Source organism: Canis lupus, chromosome 8 (genome assembly GCF_048164855.1).
Source record: "Canis lupus baileyi chromosome 8, mCanLup2.hap1, whole genome shotgun sequence".
Lineage (NCBI taxonomy): Eukaryota > Metazoa > Chordata > Mammalia > Carnivora > Canidae > Canis > Canis lupus.
In genome coordinates, this window is record NC_132845.1 from 49,446,928 (window position 1) to 49,466,388 (window position 19,461).

A 19,461-nucleotide genomic window follows, 5' to 3' on the forward strand; every position below is an offset into this window, starting at 1 on the left:
TTTTTAAATTAAGGGATGCATAATTTGCGCAGCATCCTTCATCTACTGCAACCTAGTGGCGAGTGGAGAGAAAAATAACCGCCCGCGGGGCTTCCCGCGAGGTCCCGGTGGGGCCACTTCTTGCAAGAGGGTGACCCAGGGGGCAAACAAGGGAGGTGTGTGCCCAGGCTGTGTGCTGCACACTGGCTCCCCCTCCCACTAAGGGGTCCTCGTGTTTTCAGTTAGAAAACGTCATTTTTAAAAGCCCTGTAGCCCAGAGCCCGCTGCAAGTGCATGCAAACTTTTCAGGGATGGGGTAGGGGGAAGCACTACGAAGCCTGTAGGGGCTTGTGTTTTCGGTGGGTGGATGTGACATGCATGGTTGGGTTTTTTTTTTTTGGCGGGGGGGGGGGGAAGGGAGGGTTGGTGCTTCACGGTCTTTTACCTGAAGTCATTAAAAAAAAAAAAAAAAAAACCTAAGCATGAGACGGTCGCTTCCGAAACTGCCAACCGCTCCCTACTTCCTGTGGCTATTGAGAAAAACAAAACCCGCATCTAAATCGAGACATATTTAAGACGTGCAAGCTGAATCCGACCTACAAGTTCAATTCTGAAGTTTGCTGAGAAACAGATTCATTTTGCAGAAGAATAAGCCGAAATGGCCAAATGAGATTTTTTTTTTTTTACCCCCTGCAGGATGAGGCCATTTCATTAAACAATTTGGATTTTGTTGCGGGGGCGGGGGGGGGGGATTTCAGGGAAGCTGATACATCCCTGTAGGCATCCTTGTATAGTCCTATTGTGGAGGGCAAGATCAAACACGTAGCTGAAGCACCCTTTGTGCTTGATTTTCATTTTCCAGAAAGCAGATGACAAGCACACACATCATCTGCCTGCTTAGGTATTTATTACTGCTAAGTAAATCCTCATTGTGTCTGTGTGTGGGTATTATTTTCCAAGTGGGAATTAGAACAGATGAAAAAACAACCCAGTGTCTGTTTTTTTTTCTTCCTTTTTCTTTTTTCTTTCTTTCTTTCTTTCTTTCTTTCTTTCTTTCTTTCTTTCTTTCTTTCTTTCTTTCTTTCTTTCCTTTTTTTCTCTTTCTTTCTCCCAAAGTACCAAATATGCTTCTCTTTAGAGGAGTTTTTTCTTTTTTATTCTGGTTGAGTATCTCTGAACACAGACCCAAGCAACTAAAAACATAACAAAAAGGAAACAAAGTGACTGTATTTTAAATTGCCTTTTAAAAAAAGTTGTTGGTGGTCACAAAATAATACAGAACAGACACATTTTGTTTGACTTTGCTTGGCATTCTTCCAAGTCCAGAGCTGTCCCTGATCTCAACAGGTTAAACTCCCTAAGTAAAGTGGAATCAATCCTACTACATGGAAAGTTAATGAAAAGTCTGAATCACAATTTTTAAGGAAATGCAGTTTTAGTGTTTTCTGTAGAAAACCAGCCTAAGCAGACCACCAGCCCTTGAAAGCAATTATGAAGTGAAAGCAATTTGATACTTGTGAAAGAGTGCTTTCGTATTTTTCCTAGGGGTTATTTTCTTAAATATAGTCTCTGTTAATCTTACTCTTATTTCTTTGCTGGCCAGACTCTTTTACCAGAGAGTAACTTTTGGTTTTTCTATGTCCAAATTATAATCCTCATGTTTATGAAACCAGGATGTTTTATTTTTGTGCTGCTTAAGAGGCCACTTTACATTCATTTCACCTCTTAAATTAACTTAGCTACCACTAATGGGGTTTCTCCCCCAGCAACTTCCCTTCCGAAAGGTTTAGCGTTCCGAAATAATGAATTGTAATGGAAGGACAAAAGCAAGAGAAACTGAGCTCTCTGCTAATTCGTATCTAAAAGCTACAAGGAAAACACTGAATAGAAGAAGGAAAAAGTTTTAAAGTACACTGAATTTTCCTTTTATTGCAAAGGTTTTACCCAATAACAAACCCTTTCCCCTAAACTATTCTGAAGAGGACTTTCATCATTTCAACGCACTCCCTCTCGTCTTTATGGAAAATGAAGGAAATTGGAAACTAGCTACTTTAAGCGACTTAATCAATGCCATTGAGGCAGGACTGGTAACTCATCAATTTGTGTTTCTGTTTATCTGTAAACTGGGAATGATTACTCCCTGCCCAGAGACCTCACGGAGTGGTGAGAGTCAAAATTCTGAGGATGAAAGAGAGCATCAGAGGAAAAATGTCGAGAGGGTGTGAATGATTTTATTAGTGTTTGTGACCGGGATGGAAATTTCCTGAAAGACATGTTGGTACTTTCCTTAACTCTGTTGGTACAGGTAGTGAGGTTCCCTTTTGGGTCTGAGTTTCTTTAGGAACTTGAGGAGTCAAAACAAAGTCAAATTAGAAAAAGGCCATTCTTAACCAAGGCAGAGAGGCAGGAAGGATTCTAAAGATTGTGGCAGGAGGCCTCAAAATAGCTAAAAATCTCTTTGTCTCTAGGGTAGTGCTGAAGAGGGCTGGTGTAGGAGTCCAACAGACCCAGGTTTGAAGCCTGATTTGTTATTGCTAATTGGGACTCCTTGGGCAATGCATTTAATTTCCTGCACCTTTGTTTTCTCAACTTTAAAGTGAGAGCAATAGGGCAGCCCTGGTGGCCCAGTGGTTTAGGCCGCCTTTGGTCCAGAGCCTGATCCTGGAGACGAGGGATTGAGTCCCACATTGGGCTCCCTGCATGGAGCCTGCTTCTCCCTCTGCCTGTGTCTCTGCCTCTCTCTTGCTCTATGTCTGTCATGAATAAATAAAATCTTAATAAAATGAGAGCAATAAGAGTGCTTTTCTGTCATTTTCATCTGGGTCTCAGCTCTGTTGTCACCTCTTTAGAGCAGCCTTCCCTCACCATCTAAAGTGACCCCTTCCAGCTCTTTTATCTCAAGTGACCTTGCACCTGAAATTACTCTTTCTGTTTGCTGGTGTAGTGTCTTGCTTTCTTAGCCGCATAAGCCTTTTGAGGACTGGCATTTTGTTTGACATTTGTTGTGTCATAAGCCCGAGTGCTCAAATAAATATTTGTTGATGAACAGTTGGGATTGCTGTTATGAATAAGAAAACCCACATTTAAGAAGTCAGCCTTGTGGGGGCACCTGGGTAGCCTGTTGGTTGAGCATCTAACTTGGTTCGGCTTATGGTGTCATCATTGGGGTCCCTGCGAGGAGCCTACTTCTGCCTCTGCCTATATGCCTGTGTTTCTCATGTATAAATAAATAAAATCTTAAAAAAAAAAAAAGGTTAACTTGTGCCTGACATACATAACCAATGAAGAAATCATGGTCACTTAACAGTTATATCAATTGTCTTTAACTGTGTGCCAGGCACTACCCTAGATGTTTTACAGACTCCAAATCTTGTCTCTGCATAATCCTATTAGGAGCCCCTATTTTATTTTATTATTTTATTTTATTTAGATTTAATCCACTTATTAATGAGAGACACAGAGAGGCAGAGACACAGGTATTGGGAGAAGCAGGCTCCATGCAGGGAACCCGATGCAGGCAGGAGTCGAACCCGGTTCTCCAGGATCACGCCCCGGGCCGAAGGCAGACGCCAAACCGCTGAGCCCCCCACCCCCCGGGCTGCCCAGAGCCCCCCTTTTATAGAAGAGGACACTGTCACCGAGAGTTTAAGTCACTTGCCAAGATCAACCAGCTAGTAGGAGCACAGCTAGAGTTCAAAGCCAGGCTCGGAGCCAAAGCCTTAGACGCGAAGTCTGCTGCCTTTGAAGAAGATAACGATGCTGAAATCTTTATCATGGGCGTAAAGGCCACATGGAGCATTGCTTGGCCTGAGCGGACCTGGATCTCTGTCCCTCCCAGCAGTTGGGGAAAAATTGCGAGCGGCGTCTAAGGGAAGGGAGTCGTATTTTCTCGAAGAGCGTGGCGCTCACGTCCGAGCCCGTCCCGGGATGCCCGGGGACCCGCCCGCACAGTCCCAGGCCGGCCAGGCCCCCGCCGCCCGCCGCCCGGGGGAGCCGCCGCGTGGCCTCGCCGCGCCCGGGCCCTGGGAAAAAAAAAAAAAAAAAAAAAAAGTTTCCAAACCGCGTTGCTGGGCGCTGATTGGCTGAGGCGAACGCGGTCCCGCGGCAGCGCAGCCAATGGCCGGCGGGGGTGGGGGCGGGGCCAGAGGCCCGGGCGGTGCAGTGCCCGCCGCCGCCGCCGCCGCCGCCGCCCGTCCTCGCGGACCGCTCCCGGGTAAGTGCGGGGCTGCCGGGGCCGGGGCCGCCGCCACCGCCACCGCCGGGAAGCCCTCCGGCACCGCCGCGCCTCCTGGCGGGGGACCCTTGCAGCGCCCCTCCCCGGCCGCCCGCGCTCCGCGGTCCCGGCGCTGGGCTCAAAAATCCCGCTCTCCGGAGCCGCCTGCCTAACTTTGCGCCTTCCCAGCCTTGTGTCCTCGCGCCCAGCTCCTCGCCTTTGCCAACTTTCTTTCTCTCCCAGCGCTGGCCCGTCTCCCGACCTGCTGCCCTCCGCTCCCTCCGGCACTGCTCCCTTCTGCCCTCCTCGACCCCAGCCCCCGCGGCCCGGCTCCTCCGCCCTCCGCCCCTCCCACCCCCACCCCTACCCCTCCCGACTCTCCGCTCTTTTTTTTTTTTTTTTCCCCCTGTCTCATTCCCCCCCACCCCTTTTCCTCCTGCTGCCCCCGACTCCCCCCTCATTCCTCGTACTCCCCCTGCCCCCTCCAAACTCCTCCACTGCCCCTTGCTACTTCCACCCCTCAGTTCAGGCCTCCTTCCAAAAGCCTCCCCCCTCCTTGGCATCCATCTCCCTTGCCTTCGGGAACGTGTTTGGAACAGTCTCCTTCCCCCTGCTTTTTCTCAGATCTCTGCTGCAGGGAGGTTCAGATTTCTCCTGACTGCACTTTGGGGAAGGATTGGATAAAGGATGAAAACGCTTATTCTACAGTTTGAATGCAGTGCTGGGGCTTACCTGCCTCCCCGAGGTCATGGGAAATCCCGCCATCATCACCTTGATACCGCTTTTGGGGGGAAAGCAACCTTATCTTCTCCAGTCATCTCAAGTTCTCTGCCTCCTGAGGGTCTGAGCTTCCCAGATTTCTTTGTCCAGGGTTGGTACCAGGTTGTGCCTCTTTTCTACTTTTAGCCTCAAGGTCCCTTTTAACTTCCTTTCTAAAGAAATGGCCTTTACAGGGTGCACTGGGCAGAGATTTGTCATTTTCTATGCTAGTTTTGTTTCTGTATTCTTGGAGAGGACGGCCTTTTAGGACATGGATAGGGTGCTTTGAAGAGCAGTTGGATCCCGTTGACTAACTCCCAGAGCTGCTTATCTGACCCCACCACCACACTGCTATTTAACCAGGTTTGAAACTTAAATCTTTCCTCTTACTGTGTCCTTTGTGTAAGATTAGATCCTTGAAGTCTCAGGGGCCTCTGACTGGCATATTTTATCCTCTCATTTTGGATAATAGTTTAACTTGGCTTTTTCTGTTAGGATGTTATTTTTGTTTCCAAAGTGTGTTCTTTTGCCTCAGAACGTGTGAGCCCAGAGAGATTACACTCCCTTTCCTTACCAGATAATTTCTTGACAGGAGAGGGCCTGCATTCAGAAAGTTTGTGTCAGCAGCTAGGACTGTTTTTGCACCTAGTACTGATGTACGTGCTTTCTGCCTGCCTCTCCCAGCAGTGCCTTAAGTACTTAGTAGGTGTTTGGAAATGTTGGAGAAGGGATGGAGGAGAGGGAAACCAGGGTATGGAAAAAATCATTCCCTGGCATCTTGATTCAATAGAATAACCTTATCCTGAAACAATAGCCATTCTATTTTTTTTCATTCTATGTTTTGATCTGAGTGTAAGCTTTTTAAAATTTCAAAGGCAGCCTATGCTTGTTGTAAAAATCAATGCATACAGTAGTGTGTCTGGAACAGGTTTTTTTAAAGATTTTATTTATTAGCGTGGGTGGGGGCAGGGAGAGGGAGAAACAGCCTCCCCTCTGAGCAGGGAACCCCAACACGGGGCTCGATCCCAGGACCTGAGCCCAAGGTAGTTACTTAACCCCACTGAGCCACTGGGCACCCCTCCCCCTGCTCCCACCCCACAGGTCCTATCTCAGTGCCTACTTTACCCCCGCCTGGTACATGCTTCCAGATCCTTTTCATGTATGCAAAGAGAGCGACATACCTTTACAAACAAAACTGGCAACCTTCTTTCAACGTATCATGAGCTTTCTTCCATATTAGTTCATATGTTTCTTAACGACTACATAATTTTTCCCAGTCCTCTGTTGACAGTTGAGCTGCTCCAATTTTCCACATCAGTGAATGATGGCATACACCCTTGAGTATATGTCCTTGCATGCCTATCTCAGTATTTTTGTAGGAAGATCATTATAGACTTGGAAGGTGCAGAGACAGAAGCCAGACTTGCTGACTCTTGACTGGTTTTGCCCCAGTGATGCCACTTCTGCAAAATGCAGGGCCTGCGTCATAACCTAGAAGCTGTTGAAGCACGTGCTGACGTTTGGCCAAGTCTTTCTGACCCTCCCTCTCCATTCAGCTCTTCCGTTTGTTTTGGTTGGGGAGGATGGAGGTTGGTGTGGAGGAGGGCGGTGCGTTAATTCTTGATAGTTTATCCATGTGTATTGTTCCTGACCAGCTGTGCTGGCTTTCTTCTAAGCGAAGAAAGGAGATTGCTTTTTTTTCTCTAGGGTTTCGAAAGCAAAGGTGTGTCGGGAGATCGAAGTTATGCAAAAAGGAGAACATAATTTTTGAACTTCTTGCTCCCAGCTTGTTCTTCCTTGCATGCTGTAGCATATACTTTCGAGGTGCCCATTGGATTTGTCCATAGAGCTCATGGGGCATGATGGCCTATTGAGAGCACAGGCTCAGAGGCAAAATGCCTAGAACACTTGTAGCACAAATGTAATAAATGCGTGTAGCACCCATTTTTAAGAGAGCGGGTACAGAGTTGTATATACCGAGACCTAGCATTAACCCGTGCCTGTCACAGTGCCTTTGAAGACCCTATGTGGGCCGGATGAAATGAGTGAATCTGACCTCTGAACATTCTCTTTGCAACCCCAAGGAGACCATGAACTTGAATTCAAAGGCCCTCCAGTCACCCCTCCCAACTTGCACTTGGTCTGGTTTGCCTCTAGCCATTCATTTGCACCTATGGAAATGGCCAAGGCATGCAGTGTTTCTACTCCAGCTTCTGCTTCTAGGAACCTAGTGATGTCTTGCTTACTCTTATAGTCAGATAATTCAAAGGGGATAAACTTGAAGATAAGTTCTTACACACCCAGCACAGGGCAAACAGAAGGTGGCGGTTCAACTCAGTAAGGAGAGGGAGTCTTTCCAAGTCATCTTACCTGCTTTCTGTGGCAAAGAATAATGCACATTGGAACTGTGAGACATTTTCAAATGGCAAAGGAAGAATTGTACATTTTTAAGATTGTTTCAGTGTGAAGTTCAGCTGTTACTGCTTCTTAGTCTAGGATATATTTTTTTCTCTTCCCTAAGGATTGTTTTTAAAATGCACGGCGGTTTGGGTTGAAATGCCAAGCCTGTGGTTTTTGCCCTTTAGTTGAAGGAGCTACAGTTGGTTCAGGCTGTGACAGGAGCTTAGGTCTCTGCTTAGCTTCTCCCCACCAACTCCTGGCCCTGAAGTCCAAAATCAGTCCACCCATCAGCACCATTATAATTAAAGCCTCTCTTGCATTGGAAGTGCCTCCTAAAACATCTCAAATTCACTTCTTTCCCAAGGACTTTTAGTCCTCACTGGCCATGTTTTAAGAGTGCAGGATGAACCGTTATTAAACCCAAGAACAGTATCAGATGATCCTTATCAAGTACACCTGAGGAGGGGGTCGTTTCCAACATGGTATCCTCTCCTGCCGCTTCCCACTAATGAGATGCCACACAGGTGCTGAGGGAGAGTGAGGTTTTCCTGACAAGCCTCTTAGAGATTTACAGATGTCAACTATAAACTAGTCTTCAGAGGTTTCTGCCTTCCTGCCTTTCCTTAACCTTACATCCCCTTCCTGTTAGTGGTCCCATATCTGTCTTCCCCTTCATTCATTCCACAAACATTTATTGAATGCCTAGTATATGCCAGGCACTGTTCTAGGCCTTGGGATAAAAAAGCAAGACCCAGAAGGCCGCTGTATTCAATCATTGACATTCCAGTGGGGGAAAATAAAAACAAAACTCAAAATGGTGAAATAAAACAAAGTAGGGGTTAATAGTGAAGAACCGGAGGGGATATTTGGTGGGATATTCAAATAAGGTCTCCCTGGGGAGGACATTTCAGCTGAGATGGAATGACAAGAAGGATATCTGGGCAGAGAGCTGAGGGAGAAGCAATCCAGGCAGAGAATAGCAAGTGCAAAAGCCCTGAGGTGGGAGCAAGTTTGATGTGTTCAAGGAACAGAAAGAAGGTAATGTGGTTTGCACCACATTGCTAATGAGGGGGACTAGGGTTGGGAATGTTTAGAGAAGTAGGAACTAATTACATTAAATATTGGACGTGATATTTTCCCAGATAGCAGGAAAAGTCGATTTACACCCATTGTTTTTAGTTCTCACTTTTTTGGCCTACTACACAGATTCCCATGCCATGCAGTTGAGACTGTACTCTACATAATGGCCACACGGTCCTCAGTTGCACAGGCTCTTGACACTAGAGGCGGTGGTTTGGGGATTTTGTATTGATGAGTTCTGGGGTCATTAGAGCTTAAGGCTTGAGCAAGGAGTACCAGACCTGAGTTTATCCTTACCTGCTGCGATGTTAATTACTGTTATTTACACTCCAGGTGCTCTGTTCTTTTTACTTTCAGCAAATGACATCTTTCACTACTTACCTTAATCAGGATCTCCATGGCAGGAATCCAATCCTAACTGGTATAATCAAGAAAGGTTGTTGGCGATCTCTCATAACCTTAAATCAAGTATGACTGGATCCAGGTGTTCAAATGATATCATCAGGACCCAGTGTCTCCACCTCTTGGCCCTGCTTTCCTCTGTTTTGGCTTCCTTCTCTTATGATGGAGGGATGATCTCTGGCAGCTCCAGGCTTACCTCCTACCGTCTTACCCTAGTGGAAAGAGTTTCTTTTTTCTCCCAGCTTTATGGAGATATAATTGACAAATAACATTGTGTAAGTTTAAGGCATATAGCATGATGGTTTGATAAACATGTATATTGTGAAACCATTACCACAATAAGGTTAGCTAACACTTCCAGAGTGTCTTTTTTTTTTTTTTAAGATTTTATTTATGTATTCATGAGAGACACAGAGGCAGAGACATAGGCAGAGGGAGAAGCAGGCTCCATGCAGGGAGCCCCATGTGGGACTCGATCCAGGGACTCCAGGATCATGCCTTGGGCAGAAAGCAGACGCTCAACCGCTGAGCCACCCAGGCATCCCCCAGAGTGTCTTTCTTGATGGCTCTGCGAAAGCCCAAGACCTGGACACTGGTTTGCTCAGTTTGGGAAAGGGCCAGCCCTGAACCAATCATTGGCCTAGTTTGGGTTTGACCTGCCCCTGTCATTGGCTCTGCTTGGGTAAGGGCCAGCCCTGAACCAATCAATGACTTAGTTTGGTTTCAACTTGCCACTGTCATTGGTTCTCCTTGGGTTAAGGGCCAGCCCTGAACCAACATTGGCCCGCCTCTGAGCCAGTTACTGATGCTGGAGGCATCCGTCCAGTCATGTGTCTCCTAGATGCTGGTGCGAAGTACATCTGAATTACATGGAATGAGTATAGGGTTGGTTTTCCTAAGATTGGGGTGGTGTTCCAGAAAGCTGGAAGAAGAAATACTGGATAGGAAAAAAATCAACAAATGTACGGCTTTCTACTCTGTCCAGCTTTTCTGCTTTCATCCAGCTTTCAGAGAAATTCTGTTCCCCAGAAGGTGGTAGGTGGGGAATAGGGCATCTTGTCTCTGAATCTGGGAAGGGAGAGAAATTAGCAAGATGTGAGTACAGGTACTAACAAATCTAGTTATAAATAAGGACTGTGCTCCAATATGTGTGTGTGTGTGTGTGTATATATATATATATATATATATATATTTTTTTTTTTTTTTGCCAGGGATCCAGAAGTTGGTGATTGTGTCCATGTCAACTCTAACATATTTAGCTGAATGACTCATATTTGTAGTAAAAAATACAGCTTGTTATGGGCGCCTGGGTGGCTCAGTTGGATAAGCATCCGACTCTTGATTTCAGCTCAAGTTATGATCTAAGGGTCCTGAGATGGAGCCCCAAGTTGGTTTCCATGCTCTGAGCTGGAGCCTGCTTAAAATACTCTCTCCTTCTGCAGTGCTTGCTCTCACGTGCGGTGTCTCTCTCAAAAAGAAAAAAAAAAAATACAGTTATACCTTGCAAAGTGAGGGGTTGCGTTCATTCTTTTGTCCCTAAGGACACCACATTGTGAGCTCCCTTCAGGGAAGGAAGGGACCTTGGAGACCTCTCATTTGGATTCCTGATGAACTTTTGACAAGCTCAGAGCCTTAAATTCAGAGAATAAGCTGTTACGTGGAGAGGCTTTACCAGCAGGGAGTCTGTGAATTGCCAGCTGTTCCCCAGCCTCTGCTCTGGGTGTCTCCAAGTCCTTGGAGCCAAGGCCCCATTCCCACCCCCTGCTCTCTAGCTACTCTCCCGTTTGTCTGCTTCTCACACCCAGCTCTCCAAAATTCCCTCTACTTCCTCTTCTTCGCCTCCTCGTAACTCCACCCAATTTATTCCTCCTCCCCCCTCCAATGTGTTGAAACTACTCTTGCCCACATCACCAGTGACCGACATTTCGCTAAGTCTCCTGGGTATTTTCCAGTCCTTATCTTAGTTTCTCTGTTGTAGCATGGATACTGTGGAACGTTCCTGCTTTTCCCCTTGACACCATCTATTCCCAGGGGCTCACTGTCTGGTTCTTGTCTCTTCATTGGTCCTCTATCTCCTAAGATTACTGTTTCTTTCTTTGCCTACCAGTCAAACGTTGGCATTCCTCAGAGTTCCATAAATAGTCCTCACTAGATTCTCCAGCAGTTCCATCACAAGAAAAAGGGAAGAAGCAGCTACAGGCTCAGGACTCTTAAGTTTGTGTCACCCTAGAGTTTCAGATCTTTTGCTTCTGGATGTGTCACAAGCATGTCAAACTAGAAATGTCCCAAACTGGCCTCATTATTCTCATGCCCTGAAGACTTTCCTTCTCATATTCTTTATTACTGGTGATGGGGATGGTGGTATACCAGTTGTCTAACTAGAACCTCAGGCGATGTCCTCACCTCTTTCCCCCCTCCCTTGGCAACCCCTCTCTCCCCATGAAATGAATACAGTCTTGGTAGTTTTGTCAATTTGTGGAATGTAATGTGGGTGGGCTGTATTTTGTCTGGGTTTAGTTTCAGTTTTTGGCAATGTTTTATCATTTAATCCAACATAAAATCCAGGAGGTTCCCCCCCCCCCCATTAAAGCTCATCTATTTACGGGCACCTGGGTGGCTCAGTCTTAGGTTAGGCATCTGCCTTTGGCTCATGTCCCAGGGATTGAGCCCCATGTGTGTCCGATACCCTGCTCAGTGGAGAGTCTGCTTCTCCCTCTGACCCTCCCCCTGTTCATGCACTCCCTCTCGTGCTCTGCACACACTCTCTAGTAAATCTTAAAAAAGATCAGCTATTTAACCAGATATGGGTAATAATATTAAAGCTTTCTCTCCTAGACACCATGCCACAAGGAGAGTGACCTCTTCCTTTGTTTTCACAATGGAAGACTCTGGAAAGACTTTCAGTTCTGAGGAGGAAGAAGCGAACTACTGGAAAGATCTGGCTATGACCTACAAGCAGAGGTCAGTCTTCCAAAGTCGACCCTGCTTTTTCTTCCCATTGGGGTGGCAGCAACCATGTGTTTTGTGGCCTCTTAAGTGACAAGCACTGTAAAGGACCTTACACACACTCTGTCCATTAAATCTCAAACTGCCTCCTGAGGAAACAATTATTACCCCATTTTGCAAATGAGGAACTGAGCCTCCGGGAAGGCAAATAAACTTGCCCACCAAGGTCACACAGGCAGTAAGTGGCTTGGCTAGAATGTGAGTGCCAAAGCCTAGGGTCCTAAGCAAACTGCTGTCTGTGCTCCTTCCCATCTTATTTTCTGGCAGGATTTTATCCGTTCCAGATGCCATATCTGGTCATTCCCCCACGCAAGAGGAAAGAACCTCTCCCTGTGCCTGACAATATGGGCTGTTGCAGATTTTAGATCTGAAGCCAACAATTCAGTGTCCCTATCTGGGAGTAGAGTGTGTGTATGTGTGTGTGTTCAGCATTGTTTCTTTGTTTCTCATGGACTCTTTTACTCTCCACCTGGAGGTCTTATTCCAGTTCCTCTAATTTCCTTATTCTTACTTGGACTTAAAGATAATTCAGATTTAATATTAAAAAAAAATGTTGCTTGACTTTTAAGGCTTGAGGACCTGGAATTGAGTGTCTGGGGGTGGGTGGGGGCACATTGCAGCCGTGGGGATAAGCAAACATTTATATTAGATCCAATTTCTGCTTACAAGTAAATCTGCAGAGGGCATGCAATCCTAAGTCTATTTATCCACGTTGAGTTTAAAAACAAAATACGTTGAATGAATGAGCGGAGGGTGGGTTGGTAAAGAAATGGCTTTGGAGTCAGAGTCAGGAACACCTAGGTTCAGGTCTGAGCTCTGCTTCTGACTCCTATGACCTTGAGACAAGTTACTCAGCTCAGCCTTATCTGTAAAATGAGGGTAAGGAGAGTTTCTGCCTCAAAAGGTCTGCATAACACTCAGCAGCACGGTAGGTGCTCAGTAAATGATTGCCTGACACAGCTGGGAATTTTTTAGGGCAGAGAACACGCAGGAGGAACTCCGAGAATTCCAGGAGGGAAGCCGTGAATATGAAGCTGAATTGGAGACGCAGCTGCAACAGATTGAAACCAGGAACAGGGACCTCCTGTCGGAGAATAACCGCCTTCGTATGGAGCTGGAAACCATCAAGGTGAGAGGAAATAGCAGGTCTAGACAGCCTTCCCGCCTGGTGTGTGTGCTTGGGAAAGTGAGCCCTGCCGTGGGAGGCCAGCCTGCTGGCCTGCTGGGTGCATATGGTAGTAGAACTCTTTTTTTTGCCCCTGTTGGGAGGAGCTCTATGAGAAACGAGTCACACATGTGTCCACATGGTCATCCTTAGCTATCTACCACAACCCCCCAAGGCATATGAAAGGTAGATGTTCTTATTTATTTATTTATTTTTAAGATTTTAGGGGATCCCTGGGTGGCGCAGCGGTTTGGCGCCTGCCTTTGGCCCAGGGCGCGATCCTGGAGACCCGGGATCAAATCCCACATCGGGCTCCCGGTGCATGGAGCCTGCTTCTCCCTCTGCCTGTGTCTCTGCGCCTCTCTCTCTCTCTGTGACTATCATAAATAAATAAAAATTAAAAAAAAAAATATTAAGATTTTATTTGTTTGAGAGAAAGAGACAGCACGAGCTGGGGGAGGGGCAGAGGGAGAGAGAGAAGCAGACTCCCCACTGAGCAAAGAGCCCAACGCAGGGATTGATCCCAGGACCCTGAGATCATGACCTGAGTGAAGGCAGAAGCTTAACCAACTTGAGCCACTGTGGTGCCCAAAGATAGACATTTTTAGAGTATAGGGTGTCACTAGATCTGCTCATCATTGTATTGTACAAGGCCTAGGTTATGCTGCCCATTGTGGTAGCCCCCAGCCACCTGTGGCCATTGACATTTTAAGTTAATTAAAATAAAGAAATTTAATCCCCAATTATCCTAGCTATATTTCAACTGTTAAACAGCTCCATGTCTCTAGTGGGTATCATTATTGGACAGAGAGGGGTGGAATATTTCCATCATTACAGAAAGTTCTATAGGACGGTGCCAGTCTAGAGCAGGTTTCTTAGCCTGGACACTCCTGACTTTTGAGGTCCAGTAGCTTTCTGTGAAGTTTTGCATTGTAGGGTGTTTAATAGCATCCCTGGTCTCCACCCACTGGATGCCAGGAGCACCCCCCCCCACCCCGATGATGACAACCAGAAATACCTACAGATGTTGCCAAGTATCTAGAGCATCACTGGTTCCAAGAGTAAAGACTGCCTTTTGGACATTTTATAGGGCTTAGCAGATAATCACTCATACAGTGCCCTGGAGACCGGCTCTCAGCCCTCACTGCCAGGCTGGATCACCTGGCTAGTTTCATGAATATTAGGCCTGTAGGATCCCTGGGTGGCTTAGCGGTTCAGCAGGTTAAGCGTCTGCCTTAGGCCCAGGGCATAATCCTGGAGTCCCAGGATCGAATCCCACATCACTCCCTGCAGGGAGCCTGCTTCTCCCTCTGCCTATGTCTCTGCCTCTCTCTCTCTGTCTCTCATGAATAAATAAATCTTAAAAAAAAATCAGGCCTGAATCTACCTCTGCCCTGAGGTTCCTGGTCTGAATGTATTTGGGGGGGCACCTAGCATGTCGCATGTCTTTTTTAAGATTTATTTATTTGTTTTAGAGATAGAGTGAGCAAGGAGAGGGCCTGAAGGGGAGAGAGAATCCTGAAGCAGACTCCCTGCTGAGCACGGAGCCTAATGCAGGGATAGATCCCAGGACCCAGAGATCACGACCTGAGCCAAAATCGAGTCGACCACTTAACTGACTGAGCCACCAGGCACCCCTTCAGTTTTTAAAAATAAAGCTCCCCTTGTAAATTTTAATGAGGTGCTAGAGGAAAGAACCAAGGGTAAGGTATGGTGGATAGTGAAGGGAGATGCACTCCTGGTATTCCGGAAGCTCTGTGAAGAAGACAAACCTAACCCCAAAAAGCACTTAAGATACCCAATTACATAGTACTGACCAGGAGATCCTTCTGAGAAAGGTCTTCATGAGCTGGAGACAGCTTCATGGGGAAGCTGGGAAGGATTTGATCTGATGGTTGAAGGTGAGGGGAGTCTGTGTGCGTGTGTGTGTGTGTGTGTGTGTGTGTGTGCATAGCCAGCAGGTTAAGGTGTAGGGGTTAGTGAAGAGTTAATCTGGACCTTCCATAAACACAGGAATGGGTATCAAGCAGACTTGAGAATCCTGGCTTTAGTAGTGCATGGGAAAAAGTGGAACCAGCCAGTGGGTTGGGGATTGAGGGTTGGGGAGGGGCAGAGGAAAGATCCCAAAGACCTCAGAGCTGAGCATAAGCTTTTTATGTTGTAGACCACAGAGCCCACACTGGCCATCTACAGATCAATCTGGCCCACAGATGTTTTCGCCTGTTAGCCTTTGGTGGTTTTTATTCAACATTTTGTCATGACAGTTTTCATGCTCACAGCAAGTTTGAAAGACTTTTCCAGTGGCCATCGGTTTATCTGCCACTGAGGCTCTACTAATAACCTTTGCCATGCTTGACTTTTTATTACCTATCATATCCATCTATCAATCTAGTTTTCTGATGGAGTTCAGAGTGACTTACATCTATACACTTGCCCGTCAATACTTCAGCATGCTATTATTTTTAAAGATTTTATTTGTTCATGAGAGACACACAGAGGCAGAGACATAGGCAGAGAGAGAAGCAGGCTCCCCTGCAGGGAGCCCGATGAGGGACTTGATCCCAGGACCCCAGGATCACGCCCTGAGCCAAAGCCAGATGCTCAACCACTGAGCCACCCAGGCGACCTTCAGCATGCTGTTATTCCCTAGAGTTGAGGGTTTGTTTACAGTTTATTCTTTTGGTAATAAAATTTACATCTTTTAGTGTTTTTTGTTTTGTTTTGCTTTTTTTTTTTTTTAAGATTTTATTTATTCATAAGACACAGAGAGAGGCAGAGACATAGGCAGAGGGAGAAGTAGGCTTCCTGTGGGGAAGCCCTGAATCCCAGGGCCCTGGGATCACGACTGAGCTGAAGGAAGATACACAACCACTGAGTCACCCAGGTGTCCGTCTTTAATGTTTTTTAAAGATTTTATTTATTTAGAGAGAGAGCGTGGATGTGTGTGGAGAGTGCAGCAGAGGGAGAGAATCTCAAGCTGAATCCACGCTGAGTGCAGAGCCCACGTGGGGCTCAGTCTCAACACTGATGTCATGACCTGAGCCAAAATGAAGAGTAAGATGCTTGACGGACTGTGCCACTCAGATGCCCCTACTTAAGTACTTAATATTCAAAGTTGTGAGGCTTTGTATAAAAATCTGGATTGCTGACTCCCTTTGAGAACCAGCAGATCTGGCCATACCAGGCCTGCAATGTTCCACACCAACAAAACACCACGTAGTGGTTGCCGAGACAGAGCCACTGTTCACCAGTCCATCTGAGTTCCCACAACCATCCCCCACCTCCATTTCTGACACTGAGGTATAAGTGTCCCTTGTTTTCTCTACACCTGGCCCACATCACTCATTTGATTAACAACCTGACCCCTGCCATAGGCACTAAGGAATCATTCCCATGCTTAACTTGGAAGGGACTCAGGGACGCAAGAAGCAGCGTGGAAGTAAAATCTGTGAACCAGAGTCGGGAGAGGGAACAGGCCTTCCATGGAGGCAGGCTCATACTGCGCAATTATGAAGTAACTGCTTCCCAACAGAGCCCTTGAACCTGCAGAAGACCTCTTCATGACAGCCACATGATAGATGCATGAGGTGCAGAGCATAGAGCCGGGAAAGAAATAGAAATGCAGGGAAATAGGATAACTGCTGCCAGGGGGGTTCCTGGCTGGCTCCACTGTTGGAGCATGCGACTCTGGGTCTCAGGGTTGTGAGTTCGAGCCCCATGCTGGGGTATAGATTACTTTAAAAATAAATAAACTGCTGCCAGCAAGTATCTGTCAGTAACTCAGAGAAATGTATTCAACTCAGTCAGACTTCTTGACAACTGGCTTATTCATCACAAATTGAACAAAAAGGCCTGTAAGAGATCAAACAGAGCATCTGTTGAGGCCTCCATCAGCTGACAGCTTATTATAATTAACCCCAAATGAAAGCACAATATTTAGCAATGGCTTTTCATGTCCCTAAGTTCAAAGGGCATCATTTGAATCTTTATGCCGGTGGAGAAGCCCCTTAACTACATCATCTTGGAAGCTGCATTTGAATTTAGGTTACTGACCTAGGATCTTCTACGCTTCTGTTTTATTTGGTGATGCACCCTGATAAAGGGTGTGAAGCCATCAGAGCCAGCCCTGGGAATTTTCCCGGGCGTGGGGCTTGGTCGGCCCCTCCTTGCCTGAGTGGAGATGCTTCCTGTGCTCCCGGCCAGGAAACAGAGTATCAGAGGGGACCGAGCAGCGAGGATGTGGAATGCCCTCCCTGTCAGCGCCTTGTAAATGATCTACTTGTTCCGTGGGAGCCCTTCTCCCACGGTGCTCTCACCACACCTCTCTGGCCCAGGCACCATTATGTCACTCTCCTGACGCATCCAGATTAGCAACACCTTTGTTTACTTGATTGAGGAGAGAGGAGTTCATCTGTTTTTCAAACTTCCTTTTTTCCTTTTTTTAAGATTTTATTTTTTAAGTCCTCTCCACACCCAGTGTGGGGCTTGAACTCACAACCCTGAGATCAGGAGTTGGATGCTCCACCAACTGAGCCAGCCAGGACCCCTCAAACTTTCTAAGTAGACTTTGGGCCTTTCCTGTGGGAAGTGTTTTCTTTTTTTTTTTTTTTTTTTATTGGTGTTCAATTTACTAACATACAGAATAACACCCAGTGCCCGTCACCCATTCACTCCCACCCCCCGCCCTCCTCCCCTTCTACCACCCCTAGTTCGTTTCCCAGAGTTAGCAGTCTTTACGTTCTGTCTCCCTTTCTGATATTTCCCACACATTTCTTCTCCCTTCCCTTATTTTCCCTTTCACTATTATTTATATTCCCCAAATGAATGAGAACATATAATGTTTGTCCTTGCTTCAACGTGGATGGAACTGGAGGGTATTATGCTGAGTGAAGTGTTTTCTTTTGTGTGTAGATGAAGGGAAAGCAGTAGGGGTGTTGGGTGAAGGAAGGTGATTTGAAAGAGAAGCCTGAGCAGAGTGTGTGTGTGTGTGTGTGTGTGTGTGTGTGTGTGTGTACGACCAGTCAATACCTGTGTGTTCTGGAAGGAAATGTTGGAGGGCAATTTAGTATAGTTGTTTTAAGAGCACAAGCCTGGGGATCCCTGGGTGGCTCAGCGGTTAACCATCTGCCTTTGGCCCAGGACATAGTCCTGGAGTCGTGGGATCGAGTCCCACATCGGGCTCCCTGCATGGAGCCTGCTTCTCTCTCTGCCTATGTTTCTGCCTCTCTCTCTCTCTGTCTCTCATGAATAAATAAATGAAATCTTAAAAAAAAAAAAAAAAAAAAGCACAAGCCCTGGGGCACCTGGTTGGTTCAGTGGTTGAGTGTCTGTCTTTGTCTCAGATCGTGATCCCTGTGTCCTGGGATTGAGTCCTGCATGGGGCTCCTTGCAGGGAGCCTGCTTCTCCCTCTGTCTATGTCTCTGCTTCCCTCGATGTGTTCTCTCATGAATGAATAAATAAAACCTTTTTTTTTTTTTAAATTAAGAGCACAAGCCCTGGTGGCCCAGACTGGATCTTGGCTCAGTCATTAGCTCCCAGTTGGCTTTGGGTTAATGAAGAAGCCTCAGTTCACATCTCTGAAGTGGCATTAAATGGGCCAATATAAGTACTGTCGTGAGCCCAGAAGCTGACCCAGAGTAAGCATGCGATGAATGTTAGCTGCTGAAATTGAGCAGCAGCAGATCGCAAAGTCATTTGACTATTTTTTGCCTTGGAAAGCACTAGTCAGATGACACTGAGCTACTTTTGGTAATTATTACTATTGTTATTTTTAAAGATTTTATTTATTTATTCATGACAGACACAGAGAAGCAGAGACACAGGAAGAGGGAGAAGCAACTTTTGGTAATTAATAACAAGTTGTGGGGTTTTTTTGTTTTGTTTTGTTTTCCTTCCTTCCTTCCCTCCCTCCCACAAAGGTCTAGAAGTCCCTTCTAACTCCCCCATGCTGCAGGGGCGTGTCCTGGATCACAAAGTTAGAACAGTTGTCAGACTAAGTTCATGGTTTCCTGCTCTTAGGGCGAGGCACAAGCATCCAAAGTCATTGTGATTCCTGATACACGATCCAGGGATGTCACATGAAGTAGATTTGTGTTGCCCTTGTGGATGAGAGTTGGAGAAGTTTGTGTGGCTTTCTATGGTTGTGGATGCTTTGAGCAAAATAATTGCTTTGAAGATTGTCAGGGGCTTCTTAACACCCAGAGGCTGCAGGGACCGAGTTATGGAGGGGGCAGGATGCAAGATGCTACGGGGCCAGGAGACAGGAAGCACTTGGAATATAACAGCTTTGAATGGTGGCTCCCTGTTCTTGCCGTCTGCCCTCACATGGTCATGATCCATGTGGAGAGAAGGTTCTGCTGGCTGATCTTAGGCTTGTCCCCAGGCTGTGGCAGGAGGCTGCTAGAATGTCTGGGGCCTCCTTGTGAGGATGAGGTGAAGACTGGTCCCATAAAGATC

The 19,461-nt window shown here is 46.5% G+C and overlaps 1 protein-coding gene across 2 annotated transcripts in view; it reads left to right on the plus strand.

Moving 5' to 3' along the window:
• Positions 1-4,116: 4,116 nt before the first annotated feature.
• Positions 4,117-19,461, plus strand: part of NDE1 (nudE neurodevelopment protein 1) — a 28,048-nt gene continuing 12,703 nt past the window's right edge. The window contains exons 1-3 of one of the 2 annotated variants that reach the window (XM_072835892.1): positions 4,117-4,192; positions 11,669-11,794; positions 12,815-12,968. In XM_072835892.1, coding sequence (XP_072691993.1) covers positions 11,712-11,794; positions 12,815-12,968 — 237 coding nt within the window. In that variant the 5' untranslated portion in view covers positions 4,117-4,192; positions 11,669-11,711. Of the gene's footprint in view, positions 4,193-4,947; positions 5,064-11,668; positions 11,795-12,814; positions 12,969-19,461 lie in introns of those variants that run through there. The other variant, XM_072835893.1, reaches the window with a different exon arrangement.